General features: G+C 50.9%; 1 protein-coding gene across 2 annotated transcripts in view; it reads left to right on the forward strand.

The window, feature by feature from the left end:
• The first annotated feature begins 1,543 nt into the window (after positions 1-1,543).
• Positions 1,544-16,084, forward strand: part of LOC130479980 (methanethiol oxidase-like) — a 30,107-nt gene continuing 15,566 nt past the window's right edge. The window contains exons 1-3 of one of the 2 annotated variants that reach the window (XM_056852350.1): positions 1,544-1,574; positions 2,990-3,102; positions 9,432-9,617. In XM_056852350.1, coding sequence (XP_056708328.1) covers positions 1,568-1,574; positions 2,990-3,102; positions 9,432-9,617 — 306 coding nt within the window. In that variant the 5' untranslated portion in view covers positions 1,544-1,567. The remainder of the gene's footprint in view (positions 1,575-2,989; positions 3,103-9,431; positions 9,618-16,084) is intronic. The other variant, XM_056852349.1, reaches the window with a different exon arrangement.

Genomic DNA, 16,084 nt, shown 5'->3' on the forward strand with positions numbered 1-16,084 from the left:
CACACGCTGCCAGGTGATCCGAAAGAGGCTGAGGCACCCGGTCGAACTGGTTCCCTTCTGTCATAAGCCAAGGAGCTGTGGAGGAAATGCCAGGCCGATAAAAGGAAGGCAGCCCCAAATCCCTCACATTTATCTCTTGAAATACTAATGGGCACATTGTTTTTCCTGCTTTCGGATTAAGAAAAGGTTAGGTCAGACGAGGCCACTGGGTCGCTGCCGAGGTCTGTCTTTGCATTCACGGCAGGCAGATAACAAACACGGATAAAGAAATAAAAATAAATAGTGGCTGGGAATGTGTCATACAGGTGAGTGGAGATGGGTGTTCCCATTCTGGCATCCCTTCTGCAATGAATTGATTAATGGGTAACCACCATTAATTAATGGATGGATCAGGTTGGCCCTATCTCATCAGATCTCAGAAGATAAGCAGGGTCAGCTTGGTTAGTACTTGGATGGGAGGCCACCGAGGAAGGCCAGGGTTGCTACACAGAGATAGGCAATGACAAATCACCTCTGTTCGTCTCTTGTCTTGACCGGGATGGCCCAGGCTGGCCTGATCTCATCAGATCTCAGAAGCTAAGCAGGGTCGGCCCTGGTTAGTACTTGGAAGGGAGGCCACTGAGGAAGTCCAGGGTTGCTACACAGAGGCAGGCGATGGCAAACCATCTCTGCTCATCTCTTGCCTTGACCTGGATGACCCAAGCTGGACGAATCTCTTCAGATCTGAGAAGCTAAGCAGGGTCAGCCTTGGTTAGCACTTGGATGGGAGACCACCAAGGACGTCCACAGTTGCTACACAGAGGAAGGCAATGGGAGACCACCTCCATTTGTCTCTTCCCTTGACCTGGGTGACTCAGGCTAGCCTGATCCCTCGTCAGGTCTTGGAAGCTAAGCAGGGTTAGTCATGGTTAGGGAGGGAGGCCAGCTGATTTACTGAACCGTTGCTGCCTCAACCTGGTGGGACTTCTCCGTCTTACAGGCCCTGTGGAACTGAGCCAAATCCCGCAGGGCTAGGGTTGCCAGGTCCCTCTTGGCCACCAGCAGGAGGTTTTGGGGGCGGAGCCTGAGGAGGGCGGGGTTTGGGGAGGGGAGGGGCTTCAATGCCATAGAGACCAATGGCCAAAGCTATTACAAGCCGATCTCCAGCCGATATACATCAGTTCACCTGGAGAAAATGGCTGCTTTGGCCATTGGACTTCAAGGTGTATTGTTAGTTCACTGCTGGAGGGATGATACAATGCCCTCATAATTGGGTCTGGCTTTATTAACAAACAAATTAGATCTCTCCTGTGCATCAGCTCTAATCTTGGCTCTAATCACCAACCTCCCGGGTACTGGAGGTTGGCAACCCTAATTCAGAAGGTCCTCTTAATGTTCAGCTGAAAACTATACTAATATAGAGGGTTTCAGTCCTCCAGGTGGGGCTGGACGGTGTGACTCAGTGCAGCCGTTCTTATGCTGTTGGAAATAAGACGAGTCTCTCTCTTTTTCTCTCCTTCTCCCTTAAGACGGCACAGGGGACTGTGGATGTGGGACCGGGCCTGGCTATGCAACCCCTCTGGATGCTATGAAAGGTAAGCCCTCTTGACTCTGCCCCCAGAAGCAAAGACCCCTTTTGAGCTGCAAGACCCCCGAGTTCCCTTGAGCCCAAGCCAAAGGGTGCTTTCTAGAGCAGGGGGCCCCAACCTTATTGACCTTTCCGGCCCCTTTGGCAATCTGACACAAGGCAGTGGGCGCAGCCACAAAATGGCTGCACCAAGGGGAGGAGCCAGCCAAAAAATGGCTTCCACAGCTTACCTTCAATCACACAGTAAAGATCCTTGTGCGGGGATTGGGGAAGGGAGGGACTTCAATGCCATAGAGTCCAATGGCCAAAGCGGCCATTTTCTCCAGGTGATCTGATCTCTATCGGCTGGAGATCAGTTGTAATAGCAGTAGATCTCCAGCTAGTACCTGGAGGTTGGCAACCCTACACATTGGGGACCCCTGTTCTAGAGAGTGCCCTCATTCCCACAATGTAGCTGTTCTGGAGTGGGTACAGGAAAGCTTTTCTCTGGCATCAGCTACTCTGGGAATTTACTGTCTTCTCGCCCCGAGGATGTAGTCAAATCAAGGGCGATAGCCAAATCAAGCTGATATTTCATTCACCACCTGCCGGGGGGTTCATGAAAACATCAAAGTATTCTGGAACCAAAAGCAGATTCTTCTCTGCTGGCTTATGGAAAAGGATCACGTGGTCAGGATTCCTGGCGCTTTGGTTACTTGCCAGAAAGACTTCTACGACATTCTGGGTCAAAACGCTGGCAGATCTTCCCAGCAATTTCCAAAGAGCTGTTTCAGCCATGCAGTTTCAACCAGTTTAGATCGGCAAAAGAAAGGTGCGGGTCTTTTATTCGCCTAAAGGCCTAATGACCAGCAAATGATCCTCAGTTTTGGTTAGGGAAACTATACTGAAGTACAACTAGATTAGAGTCCAGTCGTTCCTTAGAGAGGAATAGCCTGATCCCATCAGATCTCAGAAGCTAAGCAGGGTCAGTTCTTGGATGGGAGACCCCCGAGGAAGACTCTGCAGAGGAATGCAATAGCTGACCCCCTCTGCTTAATCAGCCAGATTTGAGCCCAGTAGCTCCTTAGAGACTAACAAGATTTTCGGGGTATAAGTTTTTGAGAGTCAAAGATCCTTTAGTCAAAGCTCTGACAAAGCTCTCAAAAGCTCATATACCCTATCCTTAATTTTAAATGGTGTTTTAATGTTGAAATGTTTTGATTGTGGCCCCTTACTTGGGCCAAAAAGTGGTGTGGAAATGTTTTAAAGAACACCCAGTGTATTAACTCATAATCAAAATATTTCTCACAAGTCAGACAGCTGAGACATTCTGAGATTAAACGAATCTTTGATTGAAAGAAAAAACCTGCTCAGCAGATAAAGGGCCTTGAATAAAGAAAGCCGTAGTTGCTTCATTCCTAAATGTCGTCTTTGTTTTCCCAGGTCCCAGAGAGAGGATCATCTACATTCCCTGCATCTTAACCGGCTCTGGCACCCAAGCACCCGATTACCTTGCTACAGTGGATGTAGATCCTGAATCTCCATCTTATTGCAAGGTTATGACCAGAGGTCTTCTCATTTGGGAATGTTTTCCTTTGCCATTCCTCACCTCAGGTTCCAGGGGTGGATTAAGAGAGGGTAGAAATGAACATGCCCTGACCTGGATGGCCCAGGCTGGCCTGATCTCGTCAGATCTCAGAAGCTAAGCAGGGTCGGCTCTGGTTAGGACTTGGATGAGAGACCACCAAGGAGGTCCAGGGTTGCTACGCAGAGGCAGGCAATGCCAAGGCACCTCTGTTCGCCTGCCCTGACCTGGATAGACCAGGCTAGCCAAGTCTTGTCAGATCTTGGAAGCTAAGCAGATTCGGCCCTGGTTCGTACTTGGATGGGAGACCACCAAGGAAGTCCAGGGTTGCTATGCAGAGGCAGGCAATGGCAAACCACCTCTGAACATCTCTTACCTTGACCTGAATGTCCCAGGTTAGCTTGATCTCGGAAGCCAAGCAGATTCAGCCCTGGTTAGTCCTTGCATGGGAGACCACCAAGGAAGTCCAGGGTTGCTATGCAGAGGCAGGCAATGACAAACCACCTCTGGACATCTCTTGCCTTGCAAACTTGACAGCAGTTTCCACCACCACCACCAAAAATGAGCATAAGAATTTCCCCTGCTAGGTCAGGCCATCTACTCTGTTCCCAACGAGGACCTCCCAGATGTCTGAGGCACCCACAAACAAGGCCTAAATGGGGTCGGTGTGAGCTGCCCTCAGTGTCTGGAAGTCCTTACTGGGAACCCGGAGGTTCTGTTGAGCGACCAGAGCTGATTGCCATTGACAGCCCCAATCCCCATTGATTGACTCATCTTTTCAAAGCCACGAAAGCCAACCCCACATGTGGGCTCTAGGAGTGAATTTTATATTTCCATTGTGCACTGTGTGACTCTCCTGCAACCAATGCCAAATTAATTGGGGGCAACTAGGGTTGCCAACTCTAGGTTGGGAAATTCCTGGAGATTTGGGGGCAGAGCCAGGGAAGTGCAGAGTTTGGGTAGGGGGAGAGGGAGCTCAGCAGGGACGTGATGCCCTAGAGCCTGCCCACCAAAGCTTCCCTTTCCTCCTGGGAAAATGATCTTTGTAGTCTGGAGATCATTTCATGATGGGTAGCCGTGCTAGTCTGTCTGTAGCAGTAGAAAAGAGCGAGAATCCAGAAGCAGCTTAAAGACTAACAAAATTTCTGGCATGGTTGAAAAGCTCCCACCCTGCCAGAAATCTTCTACTACTGGAGATCAGTTGTAATTCTGGGGGATCTCCAGCCACCACCTGGAGGTTGGCAACCTTAGAGGGCACCCAACGTTCTAGTGTAATGCAAGAGGGATACAATTTTCCCATTTTTGTCCCACTATTCACCGATTTTCTGAGTCTTTCTCGTGGTCCTCCCTCCATTTCATCTTTTCTCCAGCACTAATAAACCCCCCAGACTTTTAAACCTTGCTTCTTAGGGAAGGCCATTTAACCTTTTGGTGTCAGTGAGGGGACAGAACTATGAAGACAGGAAGAACCATTCCATTCATGGAGGAGAGGTTGGTCAGTGACTGCTAGCCATGGCGACTAAAGGGAACCTCCACAGTCAGAGGCAGTCCACTGCTGAACCCCAGCGCCAGGAGGCAGCATCAGGGGAAAGGCCTCGGCCTCTATGCCCTGTTGTCGGACCTCCTAAGGAACTGGTCGGCCGCTGTGTGAGACAGGATGCTGGACTGGATGGACCCCTGGTCTAATCCAGTAGGGCTCCTCTGACGTTCTTATGTTCACTGCCCTTTTACTCTCTTCCAGATGTGGGCAGATTTGTCAGGACGTAACAGACCCTTGGGTTCCCCAGATGAGTGTGAATCCTTGTGACTCTGAGGATTCCCATCGGAGCTCCAAGTCTCTGGGAAGAGGCTCTTTATTGCATTGGCTTGGAGCCCTCATACCGTCTCCTCAGGCCAGCCTTTTGTTCTAGTTGCTCGCGAAGGCTTTCTTAATAGGTGTCTGGCTTCTCCCAAGGCGGACCTACCGGGACAGGTTAGACAAGAGAGTGATCCGAGGGCCGCAACAGGCAACCTGGCTGACAGCCGCTTGTCTAGTTAAGTTTTAAGCCCGGGGAGCTGGGAGCGGCTGGTATGAAAAGCAAAAAATATGCCAGGATGCCCTAAAAGGCAAGAAGCCTTTCTTGGAAAAGCGGAAAGTTTGTTCACATGAGGTTAGGGTTGCCAACCTCCAGGTGGGATCTGGAGATCTCCTGGAATTGAAGCAGATCTCTAGACTACAGAAATCAGTTCCCTTGGTAGGGTTGCCAGGTCCCTCTTTGCCACCGGCGAGAGGTTTTTGTGGTGGAGCCTGAGGAGGGCGGGGTTCGGGGAGGGACTTCAATGCCGTAGAGTCCAATTGCCAAAACGGCTGTTTTCTCCAGGGGAACTGATCTCTATTGGCTGAAGATCAGTTGTAATAGCAGGAGATCTCCAGCTACTACCTGGAGGTTGGCAACCCTATCTCTTGGGAATGGCTGCTTTGGAGGGTGGACTCTATGGCAGTATACCCCATTGAGGTCCCTCCCCTTCCCTAAATCCTGCCCTTTTCAGACTCCACCCCCAAATCTCCAGGAATTTCCTATCCTGGTGTTGGTGGAATCTGGAGGAGAAAAGACTCTGGTCCAATAAATGGGGGCAAAATGAAAATACGAGGAGCAGATTGGTAAAAGTGTTAACAATAACATCACGGATTTCTTCTTTTTAAATTGTAATTTACTTTATTTTAAATAAAACCAAATAAAGCACAATACAAGAGTCTAGAACAGAAATTGCTAAAATATCAACAACCAAACATACGAGCACAAACTACACATTCTAGACAAAAAAACCCCTCAATTTTTCACACTTTTTGGACTTTTGGCCGTGTAAAAGACAGGTTAGTTTACTCAGACAGATATACTCTTGACAGCTTCTCCCACCACTCCTCCTTCCTTGGGTATTATGTTTTTCTTCCAGTTTTGGGCAAGTATTAACCTTGCTGATGTTACTGCATTAAGCACAAATTCATGGACTTTCGGAAGAGAATCCACGTAATTCAACGAGAAAACCTGAGGGGACAGGTTATACCTTGTGAGATCACCATAGCAATAATCTTCCAATATTCTACCACTCTGCTGCATTCCCGCCATAAAAACACCATGAATTTCTTTAAATAGATCAGAATACCAGCTAGGGTGGCAGGGTTGCCAACCTCCAGGTGGTGGCTGGAGATCTCCCACTATTACAACTGATCTCCAGCCGAAAGAGATCAGTTCACCTGGAGAAAATGACTAAGTTGGCCATTGGACTCTATGGCATTGAAGTCCCTCCCCTCCCCAAAATCCACCCCCTCAGGCTCCACCCCCAAAATCTCCAAGTATTTCCCAACCCGGAGCTGGCGACCCTATAGGGAGGTGGTGGGGGCCGGGGAAGATAAAGGAGCGAAACTTGTAGTGCTGCCAACCTCCAGGTGGGAACTGGAGATCTCCCAGGATTGGAACTGATCTCCAGACAACAGAGTTAAGTTTTCCTGGAGAAAATGGTTGTTTTGGAGGATGGGCTTCATGGCATTATACCCTGCTGAGGTCCGTCCCCCCCACATAGGGTTGCCAGGTCCCTCTTCACCACCAGTGGGAGGTTTTTTGGGTGGAGCCTGAGGAGGGTGGGGTTTGCAGAGGGAAGGGACTTCATAGAATCTGTGAGTCTATGATTCTATGATTCAATGCCATAGAGTCCAATGGCCAAAGCAGCCACTTTCTCCAGGTGAACTGATCTCTATCGGCTGTAGATCAGTTGTAATAGCAGGAGATCTCCAGCTACTACCTGGAGGTTGGCAACCCTACTCCCCAACTCCCCCCTTCCCAGGTTTCCACCCCAGATCTCCAGCAATTTCCCAACCCAGAGTTGGGAACCCTAAAAAGGTTGCTAAAGGAAGATGAGAAGATGGCAAAGAAACTGAATTCATCATTGGCATCCGTTTTGTGTTTTGAGGTGAGGCATCAGAAGAGTGGAGCCCAACTATGGTGACAAGATATAAAGTCCTAGGAGCGGTAGGCAAATTGAAAATTAATTAGTCTCCAGTCTCAAAGGGCAAACACATGACAGTTCTTAAGGAACTCAGTTGTGAAATGGTTGATCGGCTAGCCATGAAACGTCAGTTGTCACTCAAATTGGCCTCTGTCCCTGAGTAATAAATGCCACAGCGCTTTTTGAAAAGGAGTCCAAAGGCAATCCTGGAAATAACCGGCCTGTCAGCCTAACATCTGTTCCAGGGAAATTAGTTCATTAATGATCTGGAAACTTGGGGTAAGCAGTGTAGTGGCCAAGTTTGTAGGTGATACCAAATTATTCAGGAAGGTGAAAACCAAGGTGGATTGTAAAGAGAGACAGAAGGGTTTTTCTGAATTGTGGGGTTGGGCAATAGTGTGGCCAATGAGGTTCAGTGTGAGTGCAAAGTCATGCGCCCTGGACCGAAAAATCTCTTGAGACCAGAACATTTTGGAAGTCGGCACAACCCAGTTATTGCTGGTTTTATGTTCTGGGCTCAAGAGATTTTTTCGGTCCAGGGCGCATCACTTTACACTCACACTGAATGAAAAAAGCCACAATTTCAGGATGTCGATTTGATTTGGGGCTGATGTCCACGCTCTGTAGCCCATGAGTAACTTTCAGAGGAGGAGAGGAAAAGTCATTTCTAAGAATCGACCAAACCCATCCCCACACCGCAAGCCATCTCTGGGGAAGCTGGATCAGTCAATTAAGTTGAGAAAATTGTCCAGCTGGGCTGCGTTTGCATACTTATAACCCCCCAGGGGCAACTTTCATGTTTGTGAAGTGCTTAGTAAGATTTTGGGCAGCAGCAGCCCTTCCAAAAGATGAACCCCCTAAAGGTACAGGTAGCGTCGCTGGCTCTGCAGTCTGAGAAGTGTGACATACCCAGAAACAATCCCAAACTTGTCAAGAATCATCCAAACTTGCAACGCCAGTTAGGGTGTTTTGATAGCTGCTGTGTCAGTGGATTAGATCGAGAAAGAAAATTAACATGACTCCGCCCAGGGCTGCATACAGTAAGTAGGTAGGGTTGCCAGGTCCCTCTTTGCCACCGGCGGGAGGTTTTTGGGGCAGAGCCTGACGGGGGCAGGGTTTGGGGCGGGGAGGGACTTCAATGGCATACAGTCCAATTGCCAAAGCGGCCATTTTCTCCAGGGGAACTGATCTCTATCGGCTGGAGGTCAGTTGTAATAGCAGGAGATCTCCAGCTAGGACCTGGAGGTTGGAAACCCAATAGGTCACTGCTATTCATGTTTGTAGCCCGTTGTTTGAGGGATGTGCAGATGTGCTGAAATGGCATAGAACATGCTTTGCATGTGGAAGGTCCCTGATACCTCCCACACAGTGGGGGGGGGGGGCACAGCCACAACGCTGACCTTTAGTCATGCAATGTTTTCCAAAATCTGCACAGCTAATTACATCTCCATTGGCCAGTCAAGAACATTAGAACGTAAGGAAAGCCCTGCTGGATCAGACCAAGGCTCATCGTCCAGCAGCGGCCAACCAGGTACCTCTAGGAAGCCCTCAAGCAAGAATGCAGCAGCATTGTCCTGCCTGCGTTCCATAGCTCCAAGATATAATAGGCCTGCTCCTCTGATCCTGGAGAGAATAGGTATGCATCATGGCTAGTGATTTTGACTAGTGGCCATGAATAGCCCTCTCCTCCATGAACACGTCCACTTCCCCTCTTCAAGCCTTCCAAGTTGGCAGCCATCAACACATCCTGGGGCAGGGAGTTCCACAGTTTAAAAGTGCATTGTGTGAAGAAATACTTCCTGTTATCTGTTTTGGATCTCTCACCCTCCAGCTTCAGCAGATGACCCCGCGTTCTGGTATTATGACAGAGGGAGAAAAGCTTCTCCCTGTCCACTCTCTCCATACCATGCATAATTTTATAGACCTCTATCATGTCTTCCCTTAACCACCTTCTTTCCAAGCTAAACAGCCCTGAGCTTATATAATAGGCCTGCTCCTCTGATCCTGGGGAGGGTAGGTATGCATCATGACTAGTAGCCATTTTGACTGGTAGCCATGGATAGCCCTTTCCTCCATGAACATGTCCGCTCCCCTCTTAAAGCCTTCCAAGTTGGCAGCCATCACCACATCCTGGGGCAAGGAGTTGCACAGTTTAACTATCGGGAGGGCTGGGCCAAATCTCTACCTGGTGCCACCCACTCCCTAAAAAACACTTGGCGGGCCCCAGTAAAGGTGTTGGCGGGTGCCACGGTGCCCATGGGCAGCACGTTGGAGCCCCTGGGTTGGAGAATAGCAACTTCCCGCTTTCCTCCACAGGTGATCCACCGCGTGCACATGCCTTACATTGACGACGAACTCCACCACTCTGGGTGGAACGCCTGCAGCAGCTGTTTCGGGGATACCACCAAGAAGCGGAACAGACTGGTACTTCCTTGTCTCGGCTCCTCTCGCATCTATGTGGTGGACACTGGGACTGACCAGAGGGCCCCCAGGCTACACACGGTATGTCTTTACTGGAGAGGTGCAAACTAGCCCTGGGAATGGGGGCGGGGAGAGCTGAAATTTTGCACGAGGCGGACATGGGGTTTGGGAAGGGGGTTATGGGGTACGGTGGAGAGTTCTGCATTGGGCTGTTAGAAGCAGTAAGGAATGGCATCTAGAGCTAGTGTAGTGGTTCGAGTACTGGGCTAGGGTCTGGGAGACCCCAGATTCAGATCCCCACTGTGCCATGGAAATTCATTGGGTGACCTCGAGCCAGTCACACCCTCTCAGCCTCACCTACTTCACAGGGTTGTTGTGAGAATAATGTGGAGGAGAGGGGAATGATACAAGCCGGTGCTTGTTACTTTTAATATCAAGTAAAAATATATCTGCCGTGGATATACACACTCCGAGCATCTGATGAGGAGAACTCTGGCTCATGATTGGTTCCTGCTGGTATAGATCTTGTGACTCTTTAAGGTGCCATCGCATCCCCATTTTATTTTTGCTGCAACGGACTAACACAGGTACCGCTCTGGAAGAAGACAGTTTCAGGTAGGTAGCCCTGTTAGCCCAATAAAGACCAACAAAGGGCTTTTCCGCATTCTCATTTTCCTCGCTTGTAAGTTCCTGGTTTTTTTTGGGGGGGGGGAGAGTTCCCTTCCACATGTGTTTTGCTCCCTCTAGTGGTACATCTTTACGTACAGCGTATCACCCTGCAGATTTAGACTGCAGGTTTTTATGCTAGATTTAAAGCTGTGTGATGTCGTATCGAGCACTAGAGGGAGCAAAGCACGTGCGGAACTGAACAAACACCCCCCCTCCCACGAAACAGGAACTTACAAGCGAGGAAAATGAGAATGAGGAAAGGGCCAGAATTTTCCAGCGTATAAGCTTTTTGTTCACAGGGTCCACTGGGAACTCCACAGAAACGAATGGGGCGTGCTACCCCGTGTGCCTCTGTGCGGTGACATTTCACTTCTCCACCTCTGGCAACAGAATATTCAGGGGTCGCCAACCTTTTTGAGCCTGCAGCCGCCTTTGGGATCCTGACAGTGTGGTGGGCGGAGCCACAAAATAGCTGCCGCAGGAGGTGGTGCCAGCCACAAAATGGTTGCCGCAGCTTGCCTTCAGTCACACAGGGAAGATCCTCGTGCTGTGGTGGCAGCTGTTGCCAAAGCAACATTTCTAAAAATTAGCACATACCTGCCAGGTAAAAGCCTCACTCCACCCTACCAACTTTCTAAAAACACTTAGCGGGCACCTGTAAGCACTTGCCCCGTGACAATCCCATAAACAACATCCACAGACGAATAGTCCAAAAGAGAGTTGATTTATTGGAAAATCTACAGGTTAACAGCAGCTGATATTCAAGATGGCACTAATGAGAATTACAAGCGAGGTGCAGGGCCCACATCAAAGAGCAGAGAACATGTGAGGATGCCATGGGAGCCCCCCTCCCACTGAGGCAAGGAAGGTACCAGTGGGTGCCATGCTGGGGACCCCTGGAACCATGACAGCCTCAACGTTCAGTTTATAGTTTCGGACTCCTAGATCGTAAGAAAAACAAAATACCGTGCATCTGTCAGGTTGCTATCTCGGTTTCGTTATTGCCTCTGTCTCTGCGCTGTACTGTCTGGCCCTCAAGGTCACATACCTTGAGAACTCAGGAGCTGGGAACTCAGCTCCTGGGAAACTGTGTTCAGCCTATGCTTGTAATCTCCCGCCTTTTCTGCTTTATATTATCTCCCAGCTAGTGAGTCTCTCATAGCTGTCATTTTATTCGTTTGCACTGTATGCCTATTTGACCAGTAAAAGCCATCTGTTTGGACTCTATATGACTTTGTGTGTGATTTCTGGTTCTGTGGGACAAGGGCTGACATTATGACAGCTATCTCTTCACCATTCTACTAGCCAGGCTGGAGCCCAGGAGGGTTCGCCTGCCACTTGGATGGGAGCTGCGCAGCTCTCCAGGTGATCTACTACCCTGGAGCCCTTCTCTGAGGATCCTACTCTGTTACAGGACATAATCGCTGAACTTTTTCGGACTACCCTAGAGGTTTGCCGCTTGCGGGAACTGGTGCAGACCCAGTGGCAGTCTCTCAAGGGGGTTCTCTGGATGTTAACTTCGGAGGGTACTAATACTCGTTTGGACCTTCAGGATTTTGATCAATTACTGGATGATGCCCGGTTGGCAACCGAGGATTTACAAGTACTGACCGGACTTTTGGACAATCTCATCTCTCGGGAGTCTCTCCCATTCAGGAGAGCTACGATGGCAGGAGCCGCGCCGGCAGGTTCTTCCCTGGTACCTAATGCAGCCGATTGTCAGGCTGAAGCCAAGCGGCTTGCCGTTCACACGGCTCTCCTCCTTGTGGACTGTAAAAAGGACACCCCGGTGGCCACCTTGGCCCAACTTTTGACTTCAACATTCGAGGCAGACGCGCCCGCAATTGCAGTTCGGCTACAGCCACTACTGGGCGGGGAACCCGATCCCATACTTACACTCCTGGAAGCGGAGCTATTGCCGCGCGTTACTGCAGCTATAGCCCAGAGACTTGAGGATGCCAAGGTCCTTGCGGAAAAGGACGCTGCTGCAGCAGCTAAGGCGGAGGCCGAGGCTCAGGCTGCCAGGGCTAGGGAACGGGCACTAATGGACACCCGTCCTAAAGACAGAACAGGGGGCCCATTAGGTCTCTCTTTTTCCCCAATTTTTGCTCCGTCGCGCACAACCCAACGCGCACGCCGTCTTGCTGACCGACGTCAGGACCCAGAGGAGTCTGAGGAAGAGAACCTTTACGAAGACACCTCTCAATGGGCCACGAGTTTTCGGACAAGTAAACCTCAACGCACTGGCGGCCCAGGTGAGGACGTTTACCTCTTACGTGCCCAAAACCGGGAGCTCTCCGACCGTGTCGATCAGCTCCAAGAACTAATGGAGCGTATGCTTCAGGACAATAGACAGTTACAACAAGCTCTCTTGGCCCAGGTGCAGCCCGCTCCTCTCCCGGGGCCAGGGGTTCCCGGCCAGCCACCCGCTAATGTACCTGTTCTGCCTCCACCTCCCGGAGCTCCCGTTGTACCGCCACCCGGACCGCCTGTTCAACCAGTTCAGCCTGCACCCGGGCCTTGGAAGCAACTCAAATTGAGAACTACTTATGACGGGTCCCTCGAGACTCTACCTTGTTTTTTGCATCAAGTGGACAGCTATATGCGGGAACAAGGACAATTATTCCCCACAGAGGATAGCAGGGTGCGCTACGTGGCTTCCCTTCTAACGGGTAAAGCAGCAGAATGGATGGTCCTCCAATTCGACACCCGTTCCCGCTCTATCCGCACCCTCAACAACTTTATGACTGCTTTGCGAAGGAGGTTTGAGGACCCCTTTCTGGGGGAACGAGCCAAAGCGGAACTGTTACAACTCAGGCAAGGCTCCACTCCGGTTCGAGAGTTTGCCGATGAGTTTCAGAGACTGGCAAGTAAAATTGTGGGTTGGCCCGAGGCCACCCTAATTCACCATTTCAGGGAATCCCTACACCCTGATATTCTGAACTGGTCATACATGCGAGGGGATCCTGATACTCTGGAGGGATGGATCCTATTAGCCGAGGAAGTGGAAAGCCGCCGACGCTATATTTCCCTTGTCCGCCAAAAGCACAGGGAAAAAGGCACCCAGAAGCCTCAGCCCAAGGCGCCACCACCCATTCCACGGAATCCCGCACGCCCGCCCCAGGAACGGGAAGACCGATTTCTGAGGGGGGCCTGTCTTAACTGCGGAGGAATGGGTCACTTTGCAGCGGTCTGCCCGTATCGCCCGGAAGCATCTCGCCCCAGCACGACAACCCGAGCCAGAGGTCGTCCACCACGCAGAGGCACCGCGGCCACCCGCAGCGCAGCGCCGGGAAGACCCACACCCTCTGCACTTCACGTTGGAGACCCGACCTCCCTGCCTGCTACTGACGACCCTGCCGGGTCTCGGATTACAAGTGCCCCGTTGGGGGACAATCCTTCCTCGGATGAAGGAGACCCATGGAATTCTCCAGCCTTAAACCTAGAATCTCCCCTCGACTTGTCAAAAAACGGCTTCGGTCTGTGGTGAATGGAGCGTCTCCACAGACCTCTGCAGATTCCCCTGCTAAACCGAATGCTCCCACTAAAATCAAGGACGTGGACACCACTGTCTACGTGGACGCAGTTCTACAACACCATAAAGGTGGTCCCCAATTGCTCGTCAAAGCACTCATTGACTCCGGTTGTTGTCGCACTCTCATAAACGAGGCCACTTTTGCTGCTCTCAAAGCCGAATCTGAGGCTTTGCCAAACCCTGTCCAATTTGCCCAAATGGACGGGAGCGATTTCCAGGGGGGTCCAGTTGATCACCGAACCGTAGGGGTAGCGATGGGAATTGGTTCCCACTGGGAACAAATAGACTTTACTATAGCCCCTATTCGATTCGAAGTGGTCTTGGGAATTAACTGGATTAAAGGACATAGTCCCAGTATTGATTGGGAAACAAACACTATCTCCTTCGCTAGTCCCACCTGTGACCAGCATCGGCAGAACTTTGCTCTGCTATATCCGCCCGTTCCAGCATTAACCTCTACTGCCCCAGCACCACCGGTTCTACCTGCTGTGTACCGGGACTTTGAAGATGTCTTCGACCTTAGGGAATGTGATGCCTTACCCCTCCACCGGGCCTCAGACTGTGCGATTGAAGTGGTAAAGGACTGCACATTAACCAAGAGTAAGATTTACCCTATGAGCGCTTCCGAGCGCACTGTCCTCCGGGACTTTTTGGACAAAAACCTCGCCAGAGGGTTCATTCGCCCTTCGAATGCCCCAAACTCGGCCCCCGCGTTTTTCGTCCGGAAAAAAGAGGGCGACCTTCGCCTGTGCATTGACTTCAGAAAGCTCAATGCGGTTACCCAGACCAACGCCTATCCTATCCCATTAATATCGGATATTTTGGGACAATTACAGGAAGGCCGTGTGTTCTCTAAGTTAGACTTGGTGGAAGCCTACTACCGAGTCCGTATCCGTGAAGGGGATGAGCACCTCACTGCCTTCTCTAGCTGTTTCGGAATGTATGAATTCCTTGTAATGCCGTTCGGATTAAAAGGGGCCCCGGGGGTCTTCATGCAACTCATCAATGAAATCCTACATGACCTTCTATATCGTGGGGTGGTGGTCTATTTGGATGACATTCTCATTTATTCGAAAACTATGAACGAGCATGTAGCTCTGGTCCGGGAAGTTCTGCAACGCCTGCGTGACCATCAACTTTTCGCAAAACTAGCTAAATGCGAATTTCATCAAAGCAAACTCACGTTTTTGGGATACATCATCTCCCACCAAGGTCTTCGCATGGACCCCGCCAAAGTCCAAGCCGTCCTCGATTGGACTCCCCCCACCAACCGTCAGCAAGTACAGCAATTTCTAGGATTTGCAAACTTCTATCGGGGATTCATCCCTAACTTCGCCCAGGTGGCTCTACCCATTACGGACCTACTGAAAACTAAGGGAAAAGTCAGCTCGGCTGCCTTGCCCTCCGCAAAAATCCTGTGGACTGAGCAATGCCAGGCCGCTTTTCTAGCCCTCAAACGCCTCTTCACTTCGGAGCCGGTGCTACGGCACCCAGACCCAAATCAAATGTTCATTGTGCAAGTCGATGCTTCCGATGTAGCCATGGGAGGGGCCCTCCTCCAGCAAGGACCGGATGGTCTTCTTCACCCTTGCGCTTACTTTTCAAAAAAATTTGCGCACGCTCAATTAAACTGGCCCATCTGGGAGAAGGAGGCCTCAGCGGTTCATCATGCACTGACTCTGTGGCGGCAATTCTTGGAAGGGTCTAAAGTCCCCTTTGAGGTTTGGACCGATCACAAAAATCTAGCTGCCCTCACGGGGTCCCATAAACTGTCGGCGAAACAACAACGGTGGGCGGAGTTCTTTGCTCAGTTCCGTTTCACCCTGAAGCACATCCCTGGGAAGCAGAACGTTCTCGCGGATGCCCTCTCCCGTTTACCACAATATCCGGTAAAACTCGATAGACCCACCAACTCTCTGTTCACCCCTATGCAACGTGGGGCCCTACCCGTGCTGGCTGTGCAAACTCGATCCCAGCATCAGCACGCCGTACCCAACTTACAAGCTCCGCCAGCCCAACCGGCTGCCCAGCCGCCACCGCAACAGACCGGCGTTCCCGCCCTTCCTACCCCTCCGGCCGCCCAGCCGCCTGCAGTCTGCGTGCCGCCGCACGTAAGCACTAGCCCCATAACTGTTTCTAAGATCACCATGACCGACGGGGGGGCCCCCTCCAAAATCCCCATCTCCGAGTCCTTTTTAAATGTCCTTTGGGACCAGTGCCTTTTAGAACGCTCCGCTCATACCCTACCTCCTGGGGTTTTGGAACAGGGAGGGTCCTGGTACAAGGACTCGAAATTGTATGTGCCCAAAGCTCTCCGGAAGGACGTTTTGCATTTAGCTCATGG

The sequence above is a fragment of the Euleptes europaea genome, chromosome 7, assembly GCF_029931775.1.
Source record: "Euleptes europaea isolate rEulEur1 chromosome 7, rEulEur1.hap1, whole genome shotgun sequence".
Classification (NCBI taxonomy): domain Eukaryota; kingdom Metazoa; phylum Chordata; class Lepidosauria; order Squamata; family Sphaerodactylidae; genus Euleptes; species Euleptes europaea.